Here is a 25,335-nt window from a genome sequence, read left to right on the forward strand (position 1 = left end):
CTCCCCCTCCTCCACTTTCCCTGGGCTAATTGGCAGCAGCAAGGCTTCAAAGGGAACAAGCAGCTTTGCTATTTGGGCATAGTGAGGTTTCAAAGAATAAACAGCTCTTGCTCCCACTACTCACTCTTTGAAGTCACACTACAGCCAATTATGTCAGAGAAAATAGTGCAGAGAAGAAAATGTGGGACTGTGAATGAAGATGTAATAGGGGAAGAAAAAAATCTTGTTCTTTGTACATGAGCCCTGTCATGGGTTAATTTGATACAATTGCACATGATATGGGATAATTATCCTATCTTGGACACTGATTTTTCAATTTCCATAGCCTCAGCTTAAAGTGATAATTATAGTTGTTTGTGGTGTATTGAATTAATTCAGAAAGTCTTGTTACATAGTGCTTATGTTCATAGATCAGTTGATTAAACAATTGCTCTCCTTTCCAAGCAAACACTGCAAAAACTTCACGGCTCTTCTCCTACCAGCGTGTCCCCTGTGTGCTTACTGCTTGAAAACTGCAAGTACTGAACACCAGCTTCCACCATTTTACCTGTATCAGAAGCCAAGAGGCTGCACCTGAGCTACAGCAAAGGTAAAGCCAGGTTTTGCAGAAATGTTCTGAATTAAGATTTTTGTATTCAGTTTGGATGTGCAAGTGTGAGATTTAGGGAACCAAGGACACCAAGCTGGAACTGAGGCACAGACAGCATTAATTGATAGCAGTGTCCTCACTATAGTTCCCCAGATGATGTGCCATTTCTGGAATGTGCTTTCACAGAACTAGCTCTCCTCCAAGCACCTCAAATTTTTTGCTAACAGGGGCTTTTCATATGATACATCTCTATCAATGCCCTTAATGTGATGAGCAGTGAGCAGGAGGAGGGAGAAATGTCTCCAACTCATTCTGCTAAGGGAGTTCTGTAAGAAAAGGCTCAGTAAACATGTAGTAAATGATCAGCAAATGCACACAGAGCCAGAAAGCCCGGAATTCACCATGATTGCTACACATTGTGTGACTGCTTTACTTTCATCCTCTTATCCTAAACGAAACAGAAGACAGTTAGGTGACCTGATCTAACAGCATCCCAGCATGTGTTCTTCAGTGTTACCTTGCTGACAGGTTTTAAAGAAGATGGCGTTCTGAGGGGTCTGGAGGATAATATTGCCTTCTGAATTCATTATGATCACGTTCACTTCAAAGGCAGCGACCCCATCTTGTTTTCCAAGGCAAGGAAATCCAACCTGAACAACTAAAAGGATAATAATACCAATAACACTTACATTTACATGCACATATATACATACATACAAAAGCATACATTGCAATACTAAAAAATAAAGTTATAGATGTATCTAAGCTAAGGAATGCCATTGATGAACCAATGTAACACAGATCCCTTGATTCAGAGGTGGCTCTAGGGTTAGAAGTAAAGCAGGACAGGAGAAGAGCTTGTGCTCATTTGCTGAAATAACCCCAAGAGCCTATAGTGCAGGCAGTGATCTTAACACAACCATACTTTTCTTGCAGATGAGGAAATTACTCATGTGGAGGTATCTAAGGATATATCAAAACAAGCTGGAAGCCTACTTTTGATTTTCTGAGTTGAACTTCTCACTTCTGAGTCTAAATTTTCTGTGCTGTCCTATGACTTCTGTGAAAACATATATTTAGGGAAAAAGTTACTTTAGGTAAGTTTTTCCTCATTTGGATATTGCAATTATTGCCTAAATAAGATACTGATCTAACCAAAACTTACTCCATAAAGGGCTGACAAATTATACACTTGATAAGTATGATCATGGGTGCAGTTTTTAAAAAGAAGACACAGACACCTCATTCTGACAGAACTAATTAAGCTTAGTGACATTTGGACATTGCTTTTCCAGGAATAATATTCAAACACTTTTGAAATACAAAGAGTTTAAGCACCTAATTAAAGCCACTAAATCTGGAGTGGCTTAAAACTACTTCATTTTAATGATGAAGTAAGACCAATACCTCAGAACTGTGGAATTCTCTGTTGTAATTGTCACAAGTGATCTTAAATAATGTTCAGATGAAATGATTTTATCTCTTTTCTTCAAAATTGGCTCTTCTTAGCTGCTTGATAAGTCAAATCCAACTAATAGAAATTGTTTATTCCCTTCTTCTGAAGCTGGTCTGTGATTTCCTAATAAAATACAGAGCTAAAAGCCCTACATTTGGGTTGTTTTAGATTGCTTGTTATAAAAATTTTGCAAGCCATAATTTGTAAAATACAGAATAATTCCTACAAACAGAAAGGTGCCTTGCAGTTCTCATTCTAAAGCAATTACATAGTCAAAGGGCTTTTGCACCAACCTTTGCAAAGACCAAAACCATGTAACCAGGTGGCAAGAAGGAAACACAGTTAATTATTTTAAAAATACATTTTAAATGTTGTAAATTTCTTAAACTCTAGTAACCTTCTTATAGCATAAGTGCAGGAAATCAGAGCTTGGATTAGGATGTGTTTTAGTTGAACAAATTGCAATGGGGAGGAAGGTGTGGCAGACTGTTGATGACAGCACTATAGCTGTATCTAGATTTCATTGAATTGGTAGCAAGCCCTGAACTCCCCTGACATCTGGCTGTGGTTTAAATGCCTAGGGAAAAACCCAGCAATGCATCCCTAGAGAACAAGGCCACAGATCATAAACCTTTTATTCCAGCACTGCCCACTCTGGAATTTTTGGACTTCTCATGTGTCTGCACAGCTAGGCACACAGATATGCAGTAAAGGACCCTCCTGTGAGCAAAAACCACCTGGATCCTGGCTGAACTCTGTGGTGGTTCAGAATTGAAATAAAGCCCCTAAGCTCTTCCTGAATCTTTGCCTTTTTGTGCCTGTTTGAATAAAACTAAGCACCCACCAACAGCACCACAGTCAAACCAAAGCACAGAGAGAAGTCCCTTGCAGCAAAAAACACAGCCATGAGCTCCCATGGCCCACCACAGTGTTGATGAGGGCCACAGTAGGGCAAACCTCAGCATGCAGGCTACATTTGTCCATCACTGGCTAAAAACAGGGAGAGGAAATCACAGATATGGACCTCTTTCTGTTAACCATCCTCCCACCACCAGGCCAGACAACAGCCTCTCCTGCACATATATATTTCTGTATCCTCTGGGCTGCAGAGAATATGGCTCTAAAAGGAACAAGGAAAGTTTAACAAATTTGAAAAGTAACCTAAGGAAACCTAGTGACTTAAACCTAATTTAATTTTAGGTAGTAATTAGAATGCTCTGCTAGGATGCAGGTATAATACGTTTTGTCTGGGAGGTCATGCCTTTTCCCTCTGCTTAGGAAACTGAGGTTCTCTAAATTGTCCTCAGTAGAAGCAGGCTGAGAGTAACTCCTGGATGTCTGCAAACTCTTCAAGTTTGCAAGCAATTGCCTCACCCACTAAGCAAATATGCCAATGCCAACAACAAAAAACACTTTTAGTCTCTTGTGGGACTGCTTAAGGGACATCTCTGAATGACCAATCTCAACAGAAGCAGGCATGAAGGGTCTGGAGAGGAGTGGGAGCCCATACACAGTCCTGCAGCCCACTGTCACTCTCTACCAGCACGGCACACAGAGCAGAGGTGGTGTTGCACTCAGAGAAGACACTGATTTCTGCTGCTGAGCTTGGAGAGATTTCAGCATCTTTGGATGCTCAGCAACTATATTTTAATGTCTCAAGACAAGCAGTGGGCAGGGAGAGAAGGTCTCCTGAGCCTGGCTGGTGGGCTGTGGGGGCTGCATGAGATGCCTGGTCACACCAGCCTGCACCAGCACTGCACTGCCTGGGTCAGACAGGGACACCAGGGGCCACCTCGGGCCACTAAGGGGGCCAGCTCTATCTCAGTCACAGGCCACTACATTGCTTCTGGGCACAGACCTATGGCTGTGTTTACCTCTCTGAGTGTGGTGTTCAAGATGTTAATCACTGCCACAAAAATGACTCACTTTGTTTTGACCTTGCTAACCTCAGACTGAACCACTGGACCTTCACAGGCTTTTCCCTGCAGCCAGAAATGAGCAGCCAGCTGTTTCTCACTGGGCAGGTATCCACACTCCTCCCAAATATCTTCTTTTGCACAAGCTGAGCAGTCTTAGCTCTTTAAGCTCCCACTGGAAAGCATCTCCAGCCTTCTTAACATCTTACCATGTGTTTAGGTGTAACAATATGTTACTCCATGTTGTGAGCACTGAATCAGCTGCCAATTCTGGGACTTGGCAATGGGTTTTTAAATAAGTCTAAGGAACCTATGTGGTTTAAATCTCACTTAAATCCAAGGAGAATTTGGTACCTCATCTCAGGATACACCGAATTAGAGAAAGATAAGAGAAGGACAAGGCTGCATTAGATGAGAAGCAATTGAGTAGGCTGTGACTCTTCAAAGTTTGGCAAAGAGAAAAAAAATCACGGGATACATAATAGATGTGTACAAAATGATGGATATGATGATCAGTACAGATTGACTACTGTCTCTACCAGTGCAAGGACCAGTGCCCATCAGATGAAGCTGTTCAGCCAGACTTGAAACAGGAGAAGGATTTTCATGCAATGGATGGCAGTGAACTCCTTGCCAAGGTGATTGGAGATAACAGAAGGTGATAGGGACTCAAGGACAGCCTAGAGAAGTACTAGAAAGAGACATCTATAACCCATGTGGCGCTTATAAAGTAGACAAATCACTTCAGGCACAGGAAATCCTCCAAGCTGAAGGTAGTAAAAGCTGAGAAGGTAAACAGAAGTGTCACATGTGCTTGTCCTTTTGCTCTTCCTCAGGTCTTCTTATGGCCACCACTGGCTATAAGGCAAATACATGTTACAGGGGCCCTACAGCACTAAAGCCATTATTTGCCTTAGTTGGACACTGAATGGAGAGACCAATCATTCATGCTAAATTCCAGGTGTCATGGCAAAAAGCTGTATTGAAACGCTGCTTCAGTGGCAATCTACTGCAAGCTGAAAATGTAGTATATTATGCACCAACTTTCAGAATTTATCCACTGAAAAAGAGAGAAGGAATAAAGATTCATCAGAGATGAAAACTTGTATATCAGTGCTTCATTTGCAGTCCAATCCTCCTGTTTTATTACTCATTTCTTTCCCACATTTATCCCACAGGTTGGCTAAGGCAATTTAGGAAACGATGACTAAGACACTGCTGTCATCAAGATACACATTTCTGCCTTCCTACCAGAGGCTACCATGTATGAACCCTGAAAGAGATCACATAAACTGTTATTCATCCACTTCAGAGCTAACTGGATTCAATACTCTTTCAGGGAAAGCTTTTTTACTCAAATCCACTCACTACACATCATGGTATTTCTGGAGCATTTGCATTGGCTTGGGCTCAGCCTCTGCTGTGTAGCTGTAAATTCCAGTGAAGGATTAAGAATGCATAACTAAGGGATAAATGATAAATGATCATATCCTAAACTAGAACTTTTGTCTTTGACCTGAATGCCTGATGACTCCAAATGAAAGCAGAACCTCCACAAATTGCAACTTCTGAGAAACAGAATAATTTGATAACTTTTCCAATACTGATTAAAGAATTTGTTTTCCAAAAGTTGTACAACTTAAGTAATAGCATTTGTGAATTTTATGCAAAAATTTTGGACAAGCTTCTGCTGATTTATTCACACGCAAAAGCTTCATGTGTCTTGACTCAGACAAAATATGTTGCTGTACTTAGGCAAGGCAATTACAAACTGTTCGGTGCCAAGCACTGTGGCAAGTATTGCTTTAGGCAATAAACTTCAGAACTACAATTCATAATGAAACATTTAGACTTTACCGGCCGTAGAATATATTTTACAGAAACAAAATTTATAATATCAACAGTACAAACCTGATGCCTTATGAGGAACTGTTCCAAGCAGGGGGATATTTATAGTTGGATCAGCCATTATGCCTTTATCCAAAGAGTGCAAAGACAGGAATTCATAGTAGTACTCGGCCTACGACAAAATAAATGAAAAATCTATATTTATTTTAATTGTATTCATAGAAGCAAACTATTGAGCACATAAACTATAGCAGAACTACTACACTTTTCATGACGACATTCACTGGATTAATTTCTATAATTTCCCTGAGTACTTCTTCATCTAAACATAATTTTCTGATCATTTCCTCTTATTTCACAAATTGCGAGTGACCATACACAGTAATCAGCATGCAGCATATCAGCAAGGAAAATGGCATGCATATAGTGGAGAAATGTTATAGAGAGAAGATGTTTTTTACGACCCACACCATTCATCTGGAAGACAACAGAAATATCTGAACACTAAGCTCATTCTTAAAGCTGGTTTTTGAGCAGAATCCTCCTGGATTGACTGTGAGCCTGGATAACCTGCCTGTACCATGAGTGCACGTACAAGTGTGGCATGGCATGAGATTATCCAGGATTGCTCTTGGCTGATCTGCACAGCGCATTGCCTTGAGCAAACAGTGCCAGGCAGTGAGCAGCCGCGCTGCTGGGGCACCACAACAGGACACGTATCTTGTTTACAGCTTTGACACTGCCTTGTTCAACCCCACTCCATTACATTGTTCCAAGGGTGGAGCTGAGAGCTCTCCTACCAAGCTGGCTTCATGTCACTCATTAACTGCAACATCAATGACCTGTTTGGGGGATCTCTAGAAAGTTTCGGCACAATTTAAAAACTACTTTCCATGACCTTGATCCTACCTCAGATAAGCACCTGCATTGTGGCACAGATTGCAGGCTCTGGTACTTTTGTCCACAGGAGCCTGGCCTCTCTGTTGGGTCATCTGCTCAAGATTTCTTCATATTTGATGCAAAGTGCCATCATGTGTCTGCAGTGTGGCAGTACACACCACATACACCTGAGATGTATGCACTTAGCCAGTCACTAGAGGCTTCCACTACAGTCAGTGGCACAACTGCTGGTGTGCAGAGCAAGTGGAAATGAAACTTTTCTGTTAAATTGTGGCATCTCATTTACCATGAAACATACAAGGGATTACAGGTAATTCTATCTGCTGTCTCAGGTAAGTGCTTGAGACCTTAGTACGGGCACTGGCAAAAATGTGCTTCCATCTGCTCACTGGCGGTAGACAGTACTGTTCTGTCTACCTTTTAGATAAAACAGTGCAGCAAAGAGAGATTAAAGCCAAAATTTGGACTGATAAATTATAGCTAGTTTATGTCTATGAGATGTCTGCCCATGTCCTTAGCTAGAACAAGGTCCTTTTCCTCCTGTAATATCCTGGTTCCCTAGTACAAGAAGGACTGATGACATCAGAAAAGCACCCATGACCTGGGTAGAATGATTGTTATGAAATTCCTGATCAGCCCTGGCAGCATATCCACTTGCTTTGTAAGGACAGTAAGGAGACCCCATAACAGAGAGGAGATGGCATGAGGAGCTACACTCTACATGGATAATTTTCAGAGGGTGTTGTGTAGGCAGAGAGACCTCAGAGAAGGACTTGCAAAACAACAGGGCAGGAAACAATGAAAGGTTTTAAGTAGGGGTTAAACACATGGAGTAAATGTGTGAGGGAGACAGGACATGGAGAGAAACAGTAAAACCAGAGATGAAAAATGAAGTCTGGGGTAGTGTTCAAAATGCTGCATTTAATTAAAGACTTTTTTTTTTTCCAATACAATATACCATGCCAAAATATGAAAAAAAGCCATAAAGTCAGATTGTGAACATTTTTGTTTTCAAATAAAACTTTGGTTCAGAAAAATAATTGTATGTCTCCACACATCTATAGAATAGTGCAGTGAGTGAGTCAAGGCTCCACTGTCTGTTTCTCATTGGTTAGCTTTGATGTTTGGTCGTATCTAAACCAGGTCATAATGAGTTATGACCTGGGATATTAAAACATTATGTTCTTACTATTCTAGTAAACAACAACTGGTAACTAGTCCAAATAGCTCCACTCCTGTATTTCCATTCCAGACACACTGTTGTAGAAGGTCAGCTTGTGAGCCAGATTCCCAATTTGTAGGAAAAGGACTGGAATCTCATTTTCTAGGGCCAAGTTTCTAGTGCCTAAGGACAAAGACAAAAAGAAAGTTCCCTATGGAAAAAGGGACCCATTGCTGCATGAGCCACAATAGTCAGTGCTGCTGAAGGAAGTAATTCCTCTAACCAGGGCAGAGGCGTAGCAGTGGTTAGTGCCTGAGGCAGGAGTATGTTCTCATGGCACGTTCAAAAGATGGGAAGAGACATTGCACAAGCAACAGGCTGCTCAGAAGAAAAGCCACACATTGCACTGTGGACTGTGGAGAGATTACTGCTCTCACCATTTCTCTGCAAAAGTTTGTACATCTGCTGAGTTGACAGGAACTGAACTTCTTGAAGTGATAGTATCTAAGAGCTGAAACACCTCAGGTAGATCCAGCTAGCATAACTTCAAAGTCGTGTGCTGCAGAGTATGTTTGCAAATCATGTGTGCCGGGCTGAGTTTAAATTTTGACATAAAAGTTATACACAAAAATCCCAGTCTACAGAGGTTGCACGGTGAAGCAGAGTAGTTTTACTCCTCAAACCTGTGAATCTAAAACATGATTTGACTGCCATAAATCCTATCTATTTGGAGGAAATCTGTCTTGACACTAACCCTGCATCGAGTCTCCAATGTTGTCCTGCTGTAATTGGAGTTGATTGCCAACTCCAATTGCCAATTAACTTGCATTAATCATCATGACTGAAAAGCAAACAACATGCTCTCAGCAAATATTTACCATGCTCCAAACTACCATGAAATATAGTGATGATGCTTAATTGAAGATATAAGTTTGTGCAATTAAAATATTGTCTAGTGACTACTGTAATTTACGCTGTAAGTGGTCATTGTGATTGACCTGGTAGTGAGAAGAAAATTTGCTTGGATATTGTTGACAGTAAAGGGGAAAAATCCATAATCTGTAATTCTCTTTTCCGTTATAAAGGCACTGTCATGGGGGGGTTTTTTTGGGACTTTTTGGAGTTTTTTTTTTAAGCTGGCCTATGAACCCTCTGGTATGTGAAGATCTAAACTTGGTAGTGAAGCTAAACCTTAGATGAACAGTGTTGTCAAAGGTGGTAAAGAAAATGGGGTTTGCATTAAATTGCTGATCACTGACAGCACAAAGTTGCACACTTTGCAAGGACAAAGGGTTTTGGCTTGACTTCGGGAAGCACCCGAGGAGCAGTATGCTTTACTTCTGTGGAAAATCTTTGTTTGGGATCCTCAGAAACTGAGGCAAGGACCCCTGCAGACCGTGTGTGGACAGTCTGGGGCACTGGTGCTTTCAGGCAGCAGGTAGCCCCAAGCAGCTGCCCTTTAACAGTTCCCCATGTGGGTAGAGCAGAGAGAGGAAATTTCACTTTAGGCAAATAATTCCTTGGTTGGGATTAACTTTTATGGACTTTGAATGGCTGTTTTCTATAAATCAGAGGAATTTAAAAGGTTATAAAAATAATGAAGCCCTCTAACAAGTATTGTAGAAAACATCTGTCGGCAGTTTGGTTTTAAATGATATACAGTTAAAATTCCTACAGATCTCCCTTCCTCGGTTCAAGATCTACTGCATTGAAGTTCTGTGATCATTCAGATGCCATGTTGTTTCTACCTGTTTTTTCTACCTGTTGTTTCTACCTGTGTTTTATCAAAGAATTCACAATAATATGCTTTATGTTTTCTTCATTTTACATGATAGAATTGTAGTACCTAAAGCAAAGCAGAGTAGCTTGAACTGTTGTATCTTATGGTTCAATAGCCTAATGAAATCTGCACCCTTTCTAATTAAGAAGCAAATGTATATTAGCTTTGAAAGTAGATGTAAGAAATCAACTATATTTTCTTCTCATTATTTTAAAGAGATCAGTGCTGAATGTTCTGTTATCAATTAAATGACAAATATATCTTAATGTCAATTTTCTATATTTAAAGCAAGAAACACATCAAAGAAGTTCCTTTTTATCCCAGATCCACGAATATTTCTGGCTATGCACACACTGGAAGATTCTACCCTACATTATCCATAGCAGATGATCACAGCTGCATATGCCATAAATAAAGTCACGAAGTGAGACAATGTATGTGTTTGTTAGGTGTTTACAGCATGGACCATTGCTTCTCCAAGATATTAACAGCATTAGGTCAGAGAAGTTGGTCTGTGTTCCAAGATGAAGCATGAAGCAAAGTGAGATGAATTCCAGCAAAGATTATCTGTACTGAGCATACCAGGCTATCGAGGGAGTCTGGCCAGAGTAGGAATATGTACATATATGTGAGCACTTTGTTACTGCACTGCAGTCTGGACACTGCTGTAATGAACAACATAATGCAGCTTCCTCAGACAAGCAGATAATAAAGTGTCTGCCTACAGACTGCCCATTTTTGTGCCCTAGCACATGGGACAGAACCCATGAATTGGTCCTGTCACAGAGTAGGTAAATCAATTTTGACACTCAGTGTAACACTCAGGAACTTGCTGTCAGTTTCAAGAGGTAGACCTAAAATGGGAGGCATGCTCCCATGCTACCTCTTCCCACAACATGAAGCAATATTGAAACCTGCTCTGAGAAAATGAGTTTACATAGAAGACAGGATAATCTGACTGTCTTCCAGCATCAGCTGCTAAGGGTATGGGAATGGACTGAAGCAGCAGGGTTAAAAAAACAGAGATGCACACAAAAGGAGGAATAGAGATATTTGCTGTTTCAAATAAATAAAAAAAAGAACAAAAACTAGAACTCAGAGAAATGGGCAACCTCAAAGAAAAACACATTAGTAATTAGACAATGCTGTGGTAAATGCTCACAAATCTGTAGAGCCTCTTCTATGCCTGCTTTCTTCACATTAAGGAAATCATGGCAGACTGAAGAAAATCCATGCACAAGAGGGAAGACTTTTTAACAATAGAGTGCATCCCTGCATGAAACTTTCAACAATAACTACTTGTGGTTTTAATGGTTTTAGAAGAATGGTATAAAACTCTTGATTTTGCCAGTGGAAGATGACTAACTGGTGCTTAATGTCTCCTGTGGCATTCAGCTGTGGATGGCAGATTAGATCCTCCAACAGAATGATTTATGAAATTGGGAAAGTGAAATTTATCATTTGCTTTTAAAAGAAGCCTCAGATTTTGAAAGGTGACATTACAGCCTTCCAAAAATGCTTTGCACTGGGGAGATGGTCTGAAATATTTGCAGAATACATCAGCTTTTCCTCCAAATAATGAGAAAATAATTTCTATAAAGATAAGTAAAATGAAAAAATCACTGTCAAGAAGCTTGGTGAGGTCACAACATAATAGATTTATATTATATTTGGCATTGTTTCTGGCAGTTGTCTGCTCTTTGGGAGACATGGGAAACAGGGCTCCTGCTAGTGATTTTCAGCAAATATTTTCTCTCACAAGACCCTGAGCTCTGGAGGCATTCTAGCATTTGAAGCAGTCATTTGAAACCAATCTCAGACTAGAAGCTGAAGGGCTTGCTAGAAACATTGGGGTTTGAGAGGAACAGAGGTAAAAAAAAAAAAAAAACCAAAAAAACAAGTATACCAGCAGAGCATTAACTCTGAAAATCATCATCATGCCTAGAAAGTAGATTCCTGAGATAGAGGGACAAACAACAGCCGGGTACATATCCCTGTCCATCACTGGCCTGCTAATGACAGTATGGTCTTGGTTTAGATCAGAGGCAAGTCCTTGATGCAGGAGGAACCTGCAGTGGGGACAGGGGCTGTTCCACCAGGCTGGAGCCTGGGACAGCAGCACTCGTGCAAACAGAGGCACAGCAACCTCCCGCTTAAGCACAAGCACGTGGAGACAAAGGCATGCAGCGTGCATGATTTTCTCAAAACAGTCACAACAAATTTACAGCTCCTCGGTGATGAAACTCTGGGAATTTCTCATTCCTCTATCCTGCTTTATTTGGAAACAAAGAAAGCAAAATAGCCCAACTTCCCATATTTAGACTTTTTTTGTTTAACACATTTTCTGTAATGCATTTTAGTACAGCTTCACTAGAGTTACTTTTGAAAAAAGAAATTAAGCTGAATGAAGACAAAATCACTAGGTTTTGACAAATATGCACAGTTAATTACGTCTTGAAAATTTCTAGCAAGGAATGATATTTCTCTGCATGAACCAGGCCTGGTGCACAAGCTTTCTTTAAAATGGTTTGTCTTATGTCTTACAGATGAAAATTTGAAAATTGTGCTTTGGGGAAGGGGAGAGAAGCAAACAGTATACTAAAAAGAGAAATATCATTAAGAGTTCAGATTTAAAATAAGTAAAACAAAAGCCTTTGCTATCTTCAAGAAAACATATTGCTCTGGTATCCTGAAAATTAATAAAGGCTATTCTCCTGAAAAGGTAGTTCTTGTTCCAGCATAGCAAGGGCTAATTCATTCTTTGTTCAGCCAGGAAAAGATTAGTGCTCTCTCTGGTGGACATTTAACAATCATGGATGTTCAAATACCCATCCCTCAAAGCTAATAAAAAAGGAGAAAATTATTATTCCTCTTGGAGAAAAAAATACAAAACACTGTCTCATCAGGTTACTTCCTAAGTCTTTGCAGGCCTGCCACTGCCACCTGCAATGCTTCTATGTGGCTCTATCTACATTGAGAAAAACCCACGGGGCTATTTTTTCCCCCTCACAGCTTGAAAAGTAAGTGAAGAGCTTGGTTGGCTGATCCTGGGTGGGCATCTTTAGCTTATAGTCTGTTTACAGTTTCAGACTTTGGATAGATTCATTGATAAATAATATTTACCCGGAAAATTCTTCACAGGGAATGTAAAATAATTTCAATAAAATCTTTAAAATTAGGGAAGTGATGGCACTAACAAGCACTTAGGTTAGTTATGATGGAGATCTGAACAGACACTATATTTAGTTAAGCAGAATAGTTCTAAGAGTGAAAATGTAAACCTTAGAGATGGTGGCTCATCTGATGTGATGAGGGAAAGCTCACAGACGAAGAATAAGTTAATCCACCTCTTGAATGGTGGTAAACATGGATAATGCATACAGATTCATTTTGGCCACGCTTCAAACTTCCAACCCTTTGTTCTTAAGCCTCACAGAATAGCTTTGAAGTTGAGGATAAAGCTCCTCTAGCACACCATTACCAAAGAACAACCTTCTGATTATGATCTCATGAAAGTGTAATCAATTACTTACACAAGTTAAAAGCGTGGCAAACAGCAAAGGTCACATAATTGGCCTTTATTGAATCCATGTGTTTCAATCTTGGCTTTAACTGGCACTCCTGTATAATAAATATAAATATCTCTCTTCAAAATGTAAGCAGTGACCTTTCTCAAAAGTTATGAAATCTCACAACAGCTTCTGTCAAACTGGAATCCTTCAAGGGTTTCAAAGAGGGACACCTCCACTTTTGTGTACCCATGTAACAAAAAGTTTGCAGCACCTCTGACTGAGAGTTTCTTTATTTATTGCTCAGCAGATACTGGTCTTCAGCCTTATTTTACAGGAAGACTAGTGTTTAAAAGTTGAAAAATGAAAAAATTCAACTCCACCCTGACTAGTCATTAGAAAAGACTTTCTTAACACTGCTCTCTTTTAATACCTACTGCATGGATTTTCAAATACTTTTTTTTGGTGAAAATTGAGAGTAGTTTTTTTCTTATTTCACAGGCTGTCATTGATCAAAGCAAATTCTAGGTACTACTGTGAAAGAAGCACTAAATTCACTACTAAGAGTTTTCTAAGTGTATCTGAAAAGGGATTTGTGTGTTTGCTGTTGTACCTGAAATCACACTGATTTTTCTACTGAATGAAGACTCTGCTAAGTGGACATATATTGCTGTCATATTTCCATGTACTATAGAGGCTGCCACACAGCTCTGTCCTCCATAACCATACCCTGAATTACTCAAAGCAAGATGGACTTCTCTTCAGAGATGAGTAAGGAAGAATAATCCTATCCCCAGTTTCTGATGGGAAACTGAACATTCTACAAAGAGCTTTTCTGTCTTCTGGACAGAAAAGGCAGGGTCAGCACAGCTTCATCCCTGGGTTACAGCACCAGCCTCACAGGTCCAGTCTTCTGAGCTAAGGTGCAGTGTATTTCCCAGCATTCAAATGAAGTATCTTGTTTAAAACCAGCTCATCCTTGACTTCCTGTACACTCAAAGGACAGAGACCAGCACTTGCAGAAGAAAGTTCATCCCAGCCAGAATCTGATTTACCTGCTGTCTTGAACCACTTTCTTTCCCTCCCTGGGTGCAGGTGGAGTCTATCTGCAGCATAGGCAACTTCACAAGGTCTAGACTCTGCTGACTTGACAGAGGGTCAAGCTGAGCTTCCAGATGAACCTTTTAAACACACTTGCAGGAATAAGGCTCATTAAGAATGGCAGGAAGTTTGTTTTGGGAAAGCTACATCCTTCTGTTGTGTTTTTTAAATTCTGGATAACGTGACCTATCCTGTGTCAGTCGAAATCCTGTCCGGAAGAGCTGGCAGCTGAAAGTTCCCCAGAAGAATCTTTTGCAGAGACCCTAACCTCATTTTTATTAGAGAAAATGCAAGAGGAACAGCAGCCTCAGAAATGAATGTGTGGACCTCCCCAAGCCCAAATTTACCTGTGATGAAAAAGAAGCAGGAGTCTAATGACAGGAAAAGTCTGCACTCTGCTATAAGACAACTGTCCCATTTGGGATTCAAGAGTTTTGCTAAGACCAGAGATGTAATTTACTCCTCAATGAGTATCTGTGGTAAATCTGGTCTGCTGTTGTAGCCTGGGACCAAATTGTTCTTTCTGCCACTCAATACATTCCAGATATGTTGACAATCCCTAACTTCTGCTGGAGTCATAGGCTGCAGGAGATTCCCCAAATACCCCAAACCAGCCTTTATTGATGAATGAAGTGAGTAGCACTGGGCTGAATGGGGTCCACAATACTTTCAGGAAGAAAAAAAAATGCTGGAGGGGAGCAATGTCCCACACCACAAACCTCGCTGAGCAGTCAGGTGTGCTCTCTGCATCACTGCAGGGCACAGAAACGGCTGAAGAACCTCGCATGATCCATCAACTACTCTAAATCGGGGAGGAGAAAAGACTTCACTGCACTTACTTCAGTCTTTGCAATCAGGGACAGGAACACAAATACAATCCTAGAGACAGAAGTTTCTGTTGGAGTTGTTGGGTTTGGGAAGAGGTGGAAAAGCATGAGATTCTACAAGAATTTGCAGAGATTGCGAGCTTTTTAGCCCCTGGTCACCCTTCCTCCTGCGCAGAAACTCTCAGATACCTTGTCCTTTAAAGTATTTCCTAATTAACATAATTTAATAAATTTATACTCTTTGATTGTATTTACAGGATGAGAAAGCCTTACTTTTGGATGAATAAAGGTGTTACATAAATATGATATGCCTGTCGAAATGTTTTACATCTAATTCTGGTGTCAGGTGATTCATAAAATCATAACATGAAAGTAACAGTAGTTTTTATAGTATCATACTATAAAAATTATGAAGTTTACTGTGAATATTTGGCAAGACAACTAAAAAAGGAATATTAGCTAAGTAGGATATTCACACAGATACAATTCAAATGTGAACACTGTCAGTAGGCAGGATGAGGTGCAGACTTTTCCCATCAAAGGAAAGTTAAAGTTAAATCAAGTAAAAATGTGAAACCCATGGTTCTTTATGTGATGAAGACTTCTAACTTTTGCCCTTAAGGTTCAGTATAAGCTGCTCCACCCTGCACCTAATACCGACACATCACAGCTCTGATCAGAGGGAATCAACATGTTGGGTTACAAGATTTCAGCTACCCTCCCTTGCCAATACAGAAATCAGATCAAGCCTATGCAATATAAATAGAGGTTCCTGTGCAAAACTGGAAGGAAGAAGGTTAAAAAAGCCAGCACAAAACAAAACAAAAATATCAATCAAGGTAACTGCCAACCTGCTTGCTTTGCTGGCAAATTAATCCTCAGCTCTTAATATGTTATGCATATCATCTGTTACTCACGATTACAGAACCAGATAACTCTATTTTGCCTCTTCTTCCCCTCTGAAGTGTGCTCTGCTGTGCAACCTGCCTGTTCTCCCTGACAGTCTCTGCCAGGAATATTGCAGCTACATAACTGTTTGCAGAAACTTTATGTATGTGTGGCTTCACAACAGGAAAATGAATTTGTTTCAACCTGGTTACTCAAATAGAGTCTGTTTCAACAGCTCAATTTATTCCCCAAAACCTCTGCAAGAAAGAGAACTGGCTAATGCTCAAACCTGGCAAAATGAGAGCAGTGTTTGCTGCAGTTTGAAAGCAACAGGTTGAAGTTGGTACTTGTACTCCTTACTGAGGGTGTTCACTAGACTTGATTATTTGCCTAGGAGGTTTTGAGTCTCAGATTGCCATTGGCTGTATCAATTTTCACACACTTGCAAGCTGAGGGCAAGCAGAAAATGTTGCAGGGAGAGCTTAACTTCAGCTCATCAACAAGTTGTGATCTGTCCACATCTTCCACGCATAATCCCAGTACTGAAAGCTCTGTTCTCTGATGGTCAGGATGGTCCAAGAGCCTGCCCTCTGCTTCTCTGGACAGCTGTAATTGCAAAGGCTGCCTCTCTGGCTCTTGCTGCTGGTTTCTGTGCTTCAGTGTTTAGAGGCGGTGACAGATCTTCTCATTAGTGGGCTGCTGTCTGGGAGTTTATTTTGCCTGGTGATGGGCCAAAACCTGAGGCTGGGAGACTGCCAGGTTTGATGTCAGGCATATTTATTTCCTTTAGGATCAGCTGGGTTTAGCTAGCTTTTTATCCAGGCGAAGGGGCAACTTCAGAGGATTTGTGGGACCAGCTCTGAAAGCTGTGCTTGGTCTTCAAGCTATTTATTGAAGTATTTAGCACTGATGACAGCAAGTGCTGAAGCAGCTCAAAGGTAATTTTTCCTTGAATGGCCAAATTTTTCCTTGTATGCCCATTTTTCCTTGTATGGCCAAAAAAAAGATGGACTCCACCAGCTAGTTGGAAAACAAACTTTTATTCTAGATGTAAAAAAAACCCCAGGGGTTTTCTTGTTGTATGGCTGGAAAAAAAAATCCACCCCAAATCTCTGAAAGCATTGCTAAGGTGTTTTATGAACAGAACATACTGTGGTGGAGTGCAGCTATCATAGATGGGTAAAGCCTCCTAGTGCCTCTGTACAACAGTATCAGTGTCTTTGCTTTATGTATGTTACTTTTTTGGAGGCAGATTTTGGGTTGCTGCTTCACTCTGGGTATGAGACCCAGGACTGACCTCTGAGGAGGACCACTAGCAACTGCTCTCCAGCTGGAGCAGTGCACCTTGCTCATCTCAGTGCCACTTCCTCACTTCTTCAGCTGCAGTGTGCTGGGAGGCAGGGCTGAAGGCCTGGCCTGCATCAGGCACAGCCCTGCCAGCCAGTCCAGGTGGGTGTTGCATTTCCACCACGTCTTCACTACAGTTTGATGCAGTGAAGAGCTCGGCCACAAATAAACTGTCAAAAAGCTAACAAAAACCTTCCAGCAGAATGAAAAAATCCAACACGGTAAAAGAGACTAGTACAAGTAAAGTAGAATCTTTTAGACAGTGGAATTTGTACAGACAAAGGCAAATAAAAGAAGAACAAACCCTAACAAGCCAAGTGTAAACTCACAGGAAGGCAAAACAGAAGAGGTTTTGAGATGCAGTTTCTTGAAAGCTTTAAAAATAATAATCAGGAACTCATTGTTCTGAGCTAAGGTATTCAGCTGTTGAAATTCTGTTCAATGTGATGCAAATATCACTACATTTCAGTTTTGAAAACTCTGGGGCACACCATGTTCCTCACATGTCTGCATGCCCTGGGAAGAGTGTGGTTCTTTACATTTGTTTTGTATGTACATAAGCCACTTGGCTAGAATCAAGTCAATACTAATTGTAGCTACCCCAAAAAAGCCTCTTTGGAAAGTGTGAAAGCAAGAGAAGATGTTAAATACATGAAAAATTCTTTCAGTTAGTTCTCATTTTTGTTAGTTCTTTCTCTATAGCATTACTTGTTAATGGCATTAACTTTAGACCACTAAGAACATACCTGTGAAACTGTCTGTAAAAATAGGTGATGTTGCCAGAAAACATTTTCACTTCCACAAATAGGAAAGTGAAACAGAGGAAGGCAACACAAGAGGAAAGCCTGGGTTTTCTATTTCAGAAAAATTGTTAGTAACACAGGGAGTGAGATCTGTACAATTTCACAAAATGCAGTCTTGAAGCTTGGGGTGCCCTTGTTAGTTCCAATGCCTTTCAACAGTTATGTTGTACATTGCAGCTACTGCTGTAAAAGTAGTGAAAATACTTTATGACTAGCTTTTTTTTGTTAAAAATTGATTATTTATAGAAACGATAAACAATGAAAATCTTAAGAACTGTTTACTTAACACAGGTTTACACTGCTGTGTAAAAAGAATAATTGTGTAGTTTACACACATGCCATGTAAATGACTATGGAATCCAGATGCAGCTTACACTACAAGGTGCCTTGTAACTCATCTCTGCTGAGCAATAAATCCCCCCTTTTCTTCTTGGCAAAACTTTGAGAAGCTTTACTGCTGTTTTCTATCAGCAGATAGAACAGATGGCTGGCACATGCCTGCTCTGGTAAGAAAGTGGGATCTCTAGAGTATTACTTTGATCCCTGGTGGCATGTCTACAACACTGAGACGCAAAATACCACAGCTGAGTAGAATCTAAATATTAAAGGTTTTGAGCTGTGCTTTTGATTTGAGAACCCCCTGTCTAAAAATCATGCTCACAGTATGTAAACATCTTCACATTCCACATCAAAATTTTGGTACAGAAGTCAGAAAACAAAGAATTTCCCCAGTTTGGTGACGTGAAAGTGCAGAGAAGGTACCACTGAAAATCACAAGAGTGTGAGTTTACGCAATTACCTTGACCAAACTTCAAGAGCCTTGTTTGACTGGAGAAAAATCTCCTAATTTTTGCATATTAGATGCATTATTTTAGGCTGAAAAACATCACTATAATGACTGGTTACAAATATGATACTTACAAAAAATTCAGTTTCTTTGAAGAAAAGTTTCCTTTGAAGAATTAGGTTTTAAAATTCAATACTTTATGTTTTCTTTCAGTTTATCAGGGAAATAGCCATGTTTGACTGGAGCACCTTACTGCACCACCTAAGGCTTTAAAATTGGTGGTCTGCCAGCTTTCCTCTGAGCAAGGAAACAATTTTTTTCCTGGCATAGCTGGATATTCCATTTTATCTTCATGGTCAGGCTACATCTCAGCAATATAAGACAATTTCAGACAAGTCATCTGAGCTATTCAGGGCTGATGGTCACTTGGCTGAGATCCGAACTAGCCTCCAGGAGCTGTCAACTACACAGCATTCCTGACCTTCACTTTACAATATAGAAATGATGCTAGAAAATGCACTGAAGACATATATTCCCTCTTTCTCAGAGGTGGGCATCTTTTTGATTGATTCAAGGTTATCAATAACTCTTTGAGACTTATTTCAGATGTCATGTCATGCATTCAACCATGCACCAGGAGAGGAGCTATGGTACTCATAACAGTGGGGAGGGGGAAGTGAGCTGCTACAATAATTCATCTGACCACAAATACTTCTCCCATATCTGAAAGGAAGAAAACAGCCTGGGCAGGTTGTGGCCCAGATTGACTCTTTCTCTGGATCAGACCAGAGAATGCTACACAAGAAAAAATTCCAACTTGCTTTTTGGTGTCTTTTTTTCACCTCCTGTCTATTAAATCAACTGGGCTGCTGCTCTGTCACTGAGCACTTGCTGTCTGGGAAATAATCAACTTTTTAATATGGTTCTCCTCCACCAATATTCTCCAGGGTGTAAACTTAATTTTACAGCTGTCAGAATTCCCACTGAAAGTTAAAAATACATTTTGGGTTTTGTTTTTAATTTGGAGATTAAATACTTATCATAAATTTCTAAATGCTGTAGAGATTATTTCAGTTATCACTGAAATCTTTGTTAACTTCCACTAGTGGACACAGTAAAACATGTTGCAGCATTAATCACTGTGATAGGGTCGCAATGGGAAGTTTTTAGCTGAATCTTCCACAGAGGACAAGACCCCTAAAAGCCATTGTATTTTCTTTTGCAAAAAAACACCCAGAATAAGAAGCACACCAGTGAGCTCTAGTGGTTACATGGATGCATACTATATACTACATATTATCACTGATTTTTGCTTTTTTAAACCTTTCAATTCAAAGAAATTTTTAACTATCAATTTATGCAGATTACATTTCTAAAGAAAACACAGCAAATGTAATCTTATTTTCCAATTTATAAGTAGAAGCATAAAGTGCATAAAAACATGACAATCCTGTTTTGCAATACTTTAACATTCTTGTCACCCCTGTCTCATCCTGATTTCACTAGCAAAAAACTTATCTATTCAGCACCCTCAGACCCTGACATTTTGGGTTTCCCCTCATATTTCCTAATAATGAATTAGAAGTAATGGATTAGAAATTAAAAGCAACTAATGCTTCTCTTTGGTTAATGCTTTCTAGTGAAAATTATTTTGTTTGCTTATCAAACAAAATCTTTTCCACATAAAACATATTCAGGACACAAAGGCCACTGCATCAGAAGTGTAACACTTAAATGTAATGAGTTTCAAGCACTTCTGTTTACACAGAACACAAATGCAATCTAATCATTAAAATGTGCCCCTCAACAAGACATTTTTGAGTTAGAATATTCAGCCATGCAGGACTGAGAAGCACTGCCACTCCCTGGGTTGAATTATTACCTCAAACCTGGATCATCATTCATCCCAGGAGCAGGTAGCTGGATCTACCCACTGGATATTTATACCTGCTAAGGTGCCCATTTGGGGATCCCAGGTGTGGTGGGTTGACCTTGTCTGGCTGCCAGACACCCAGCCAGCTGCTCTCTCACTCCCCCATCTTGTTGATATCAGGACTAGGAACTATGTGATGCCATAGACAGGATCTCCTGCTCCTGCTCAGGAGAAGCCTCATATCTGTAGACCCAAAAAGGCTCTAGCTATTCCTAGAGGTGGGGAATGTACTACTGAGAGCCCCCAAACCTTTGAGTCCCAGAGAAACCTCTTCAAATTTCAACTGGGATACAGGGTCAAGAGGTCTATAAGGCACAAAACTCACAGAATTATTTCAGTTTTACTAAACAGGAGGCAACAGTATGCTAGTTAACAGCTATTTTGCAGAAAGCAATCTAGCACTTCAGCATTTCAAATGCCTTTCTTCTTTTAAAAAGTACTAGTTTCCATTTCCTTTCCTTCTTCCTTTCTCTTCTTTTCTTTTCCTTTCCTCCTCCCTTCCACTTCTCATTTTCCCTTCCCTCACTTAGGAAATTCCCAGAAAAGTACAGAATAAAGGTTGCAAGTTGTTAGCACTTCCCTGGATGTGTTTATGGAAACTTCTAAGAACATGTATACTTAAAACCAAAACAGAACACTGGAAAGAAGTAAAAATATACTAATTTCTTCCCCTCATACAATATTGGAAATTCTGGAGAAACACAGAACGTTGTTAATCATTTAGATATTTCACTTACTAATTATGCTTTGTCTGAGAGCAATTTGGTAATTCAGAAAATAGGAGGAGGACTAATGGGTTAAACACCTTTGCAGCTGCTCAGAAAGGATTTTGTCCTGCAAGTGGCATCAAGCAGAACATTTTCCTATACTGTCTTTAAGCCTGTGACTCTTCTCACTGAAATCACTACTGGAACCACCTTTTCCTAATGACCTACCTGTAGGCAGAAAAGGAGGGAGAGCAGAACTCAAGAAGGAAATCCAAGAGGACAGTGCTCAGTCTAACATCTTGATCACCCATTCAAAAAAGAGCTAGTTTTATCATCAACAGCAACTGAAGCTGGCAGAGAAATGGAACACAAAATACAGTCCCAAAAGATAGTAATTTTTTCTAGGTACTTAAATGCCAGCTCTTGGCACACAGAGTTGTTTTCTCTGTAAAGCTTGATGGGAACGCCAAAAACCTAGAGCAAGTCAGCCTTTGTGAGTAAGTTTTGTCTCTCCACATTCACCTTCTTCTCTGGAGGAGGTGGTGAAGCACTTCCTAAACCCAAAGGCTTTGCGAGGACAGCAAAAATTGCAAGGGCATCAGACAACACCTTGAAGCCAAACAAGTGCTGTAGATAGAGTTTGGTTTGGTTTTAAAACAACCAAAACCACAACAAAATTTGCGAGGCTGCAATTAGCTGAATTATACAATCAATGTTCACAATTTAAATGGAAATATTGTTTCATCTCTACCAAGTTCTTTGTTGTATGAAGTCAATATTCAGCACTGTAAAAATGAAATAATTTTATGCGGGATTTTATGCCACCACGTTTTTTCTGTATCCACGATAATGTACACTAACAAGTTTCAGCTTTATGCAAATTCAACATATGTTGTCAGTGTGTCAAATCATACATATGTTTCTTCACAAAATATGTTACAGATTCTTACATTTTCAACAAAAGAATCCAACAGGATTCAATAAACTGCAGATTTATGTGGTTTTGCAATTTAACTTGGTAAAATTAAGTCTACAGAAGAGAATTGTTATTCAGTAGAACTACAAATTAAGCCTGCACATTTAGTACATAGAGATCAGTGAAGAGCCTGGAGCGTATGTCCATAAGCTAAAGAAAGTCGAAAGAAAACTGCATCCGCGGAAGTACCGTCCGGTACAAAATTTTACAGCAATACAGGCGACTGGGGTGTTCCTGGTGAGTTCAGGCTCACGCCTCACCAGCCTGCGGCGTCTCCGGCTCCCGAGCCGCCGGCGCTCCCACGCACCTTACTCCCGCTCCTTCCCGGCCGTCCCGCCGCGCCGGCGGCGATCCCTGCCCCCGAGCCCCGCCGCGCCTCGGGCTCCCGCACCCGGGGCTGCCCCAGCACGCCTCGGAGAGGGTTTCCTCTACTATTCCAAGGCCGAAGCACCTGCCTGGGTTTGCAGAGCCTCCCCCGCCCCTTGCCGCGGCCCCATCTCGGCACCTACCCGTCCCGTTGCCTGCCAAGTGAAGTTCATGGCGTGGATGCCGACGGGGATGGCGGGCATCCTCTGCTGGGCTTTCCTAAAGTCGTGGGTGAACGGGGCCATCTTCCCCTCGGACACGATCAGAATATCCTCCTCGAAGCCTGCGGAAGGCAAAGGGGCGCAGTGGGCGCCAGCCCCGCCGGGCCGGGCCGGGCTCGGCTCGGGGCTCCCGGCCGCCGCTCACTTACCGATGAGCACCCGCGCCTGCTGGGCGTCGATCCACAGGTAGAGGGTGTCGGGCTGGCGCGGCGCGGCCCGCAGGCTGCAGAGGCTGAGGGCGCCGCAGAGCAGCGCGGCACAGCACAGCCGCCCCGCCGGGGCCATGCTCCCGCACCGCCCGCCGGGGCTCGCCGGCTCCGCTGCCGCTCCCTCCCTCCCTCCTTCCCTGCCTCCTGTGCCGCGGGCCGGCCCCGGCGGGGCGGGCACGGCGAGGGCGGCGCCGGGAGCGCGGCGCTCGCACGGTCCTTCCTTCCCCCGCCGAGGGCGGTCAGCGCTCCGCGCCCGGGAGCTCTGCAGGAGCAGAGCCGAGAGCCGGGACCGGGACCCACACCCGTTCTGTCACGGGGACCCGTGACACGGCAGGGTCGCTGCCCTGCCGCGCGTCCCGCCCCCTCCCTGTGTTCGCCCTCCCCGCAGGGCGCCCCGGCGCTGCGGCCCTCAGGGCGGCACCACCACGGTGGCAAATGCGGCGCTGGAGTCACTCGTGTCTGCGCGAAGAAGCGAAGCTGGTGCGTAGCCGCCCCCCTGGCACACGTGGGGCTGGAGTCAGAGGAGGGGGGAGCATCACCCGAGCGGCAGGTGGGTGCGGCGGCGGCTTCAGCGGGGACCCGCGACACCGGACAGGTCAGGCCCTGGAGCGAGCCATCATCCGGGCAGCGGCACAGGGACGCGCTTCCCAGCACCAGAGAACGACGCAGAAAATGAGGCAACGTGCTAAAGGCTTTCAGCTCTTGTCCGAAGGTCTTGAGAACAGTGGAAACTGAAAAACACTGAAATGTTGCCATTTACACAGAAACTGGAACTGGCTCAATATAGAAACTTAGTAGAGCTTGAAAGTATTTTCTATTTAAAAATCATTTAAACAGAATCACCCCTTCTAAAGTAATAAAGAAATATTGTTTCTAAGTTTTCTGGATTTTTCTATTAGAAAAGAAAAAGCCCCCCCCTTTTTTTTTTAAGACCCAAAAAATTCAAAACTTAGCAGGATAGATAAAGTTTGAGTAAAGTCCCCAAGTTTCTGTCTGTAATGTTCTGGAAGGAGTTGGAGGGCATTTGCTCCCTGTGGTTACTGCTTTAGATGCTGCTGGTGCTCTATCTCATCCATTTAGTGTGACTGCTAAAGTTACCTCACTACGACTGCCAGGACTGGAATTCTCTATGTAATGGACAGCAACATGGAGTTGGTCTTTCTTTTCCAGACAGATGTAATGGAGTGGCATTCCCTAGTAACTTGCCCAGACAAAAAATCTTAGACTGCAAAAACTGGAATCAGTGTATGTACTCTAACAGAAATGCCTCACCTCTAGATGCTTGTTAGATAGGGGTGATTATTTGCTATTTTTTGGTTATTTAGTAGTGCGACAAGCAGGTCAAGGGAGGTTGTGAAACCCCACTTGGAGCACTGCATCCAGTTCTGAGGTCCCCAGCAAAGGAAGGATGTAGACCTGTCACATCGAGTCCAGAGCAGGGCCATGAAGATGATGAGATGGCTGGAGCACCTCTCTTCTAAAGACAGGCTGAGAGAGTTGGGGTTGTTCATCCTGGTCAAGGCTCATGGGAGACCTTAAAGCATCTTTCCAGTATCTAGAGGGACTCTAGAAACGAGCCAGAGAGGGAATTTCTACAGGGGCCTGTAGTAACAGGACAAAAATGGCTTCAATCTCAAAGTGGGTAGAGAATGGCTTCAAAATCAAAGTGAGTTAAGTTTAGATGAGAGAGAAATTCTTTACTGTGAGAGTGTTGAGGCCCTGGCACAGGTTACCCAGAGAAGTTGTGGATACCCCGTTCCTGGAAGTGTTAGAGACCAGGATGGATGGGGCTTTGCACAACCTGGTCATAGGTGAGTTGAAACTTGAGATGACCATTGAAGCTTCCTTCCAGCCCAAGCCATTCCGAGCTTCCGCGGTTCTATAATTCTCACGTATTTTGTGTGAAATACGTTTTAAACCCCGCGCACTCGGCCGCGCTCCCCCGTCCGGCCGCGGCTCGCCCTGAGGAGCGGCGCCTCCGGGCCGGGGCCGCCCCCTGCCGGCCGCCGC

General features: G+C 42.0%; 1 protein-coding gene across 1 annotated transcript in view; it reads right to left on the reverse strand.

Moving 5' to 3' along the window:
- WIF1 (WNT inhibitory factor 1) overlaps positions 1-23,835 on the reverse strand; it is a 36,665-nt gene extending 12,830 nt beyond the window's left edge. The window contains exons 1-4 of the mRNA XM_064419397.1: positions 23,266-23,835; positions 23,039-23,178; positions 5,873-5,981; positions 1,107-1,247 (exon numbers count right to left, since the gene is read on the reverse strand). Of these exons, the coding sequence (XP_064275467.1) occupies positions 1,107-1,247; positions 5,873-5,981; positions 23,039-23,178; positions 23,266-23,401 (526 nt within the window). The 5' untranslated portion in view covers positions 23,402-23,835. The remainder of the gene's footprint in view (positions 1-1,106; positions 1,248-5,872; positions 5,982-23,038; positions 23,179-23,265) is intronic.
- Between the last annotated feature and the right edge of the window lie 1,500 nt (positions 23,836-25,335).

Source organism: Passer domesticus, chromosome 5 (genome assembly GCF_036417665.1).
Source record: "Passer domesticus isolate bPasDom1 chromosome 5, bPasDom1.hap1, whole genome shotgun sequence".
In the NCBI taxonomy this organism is placed as follows: domain Eukaryota; kingdom Metazoa; phylum Chordata; class Aves; order Passeriformes; family Passeridae; genus Passer; species Passer domesticus.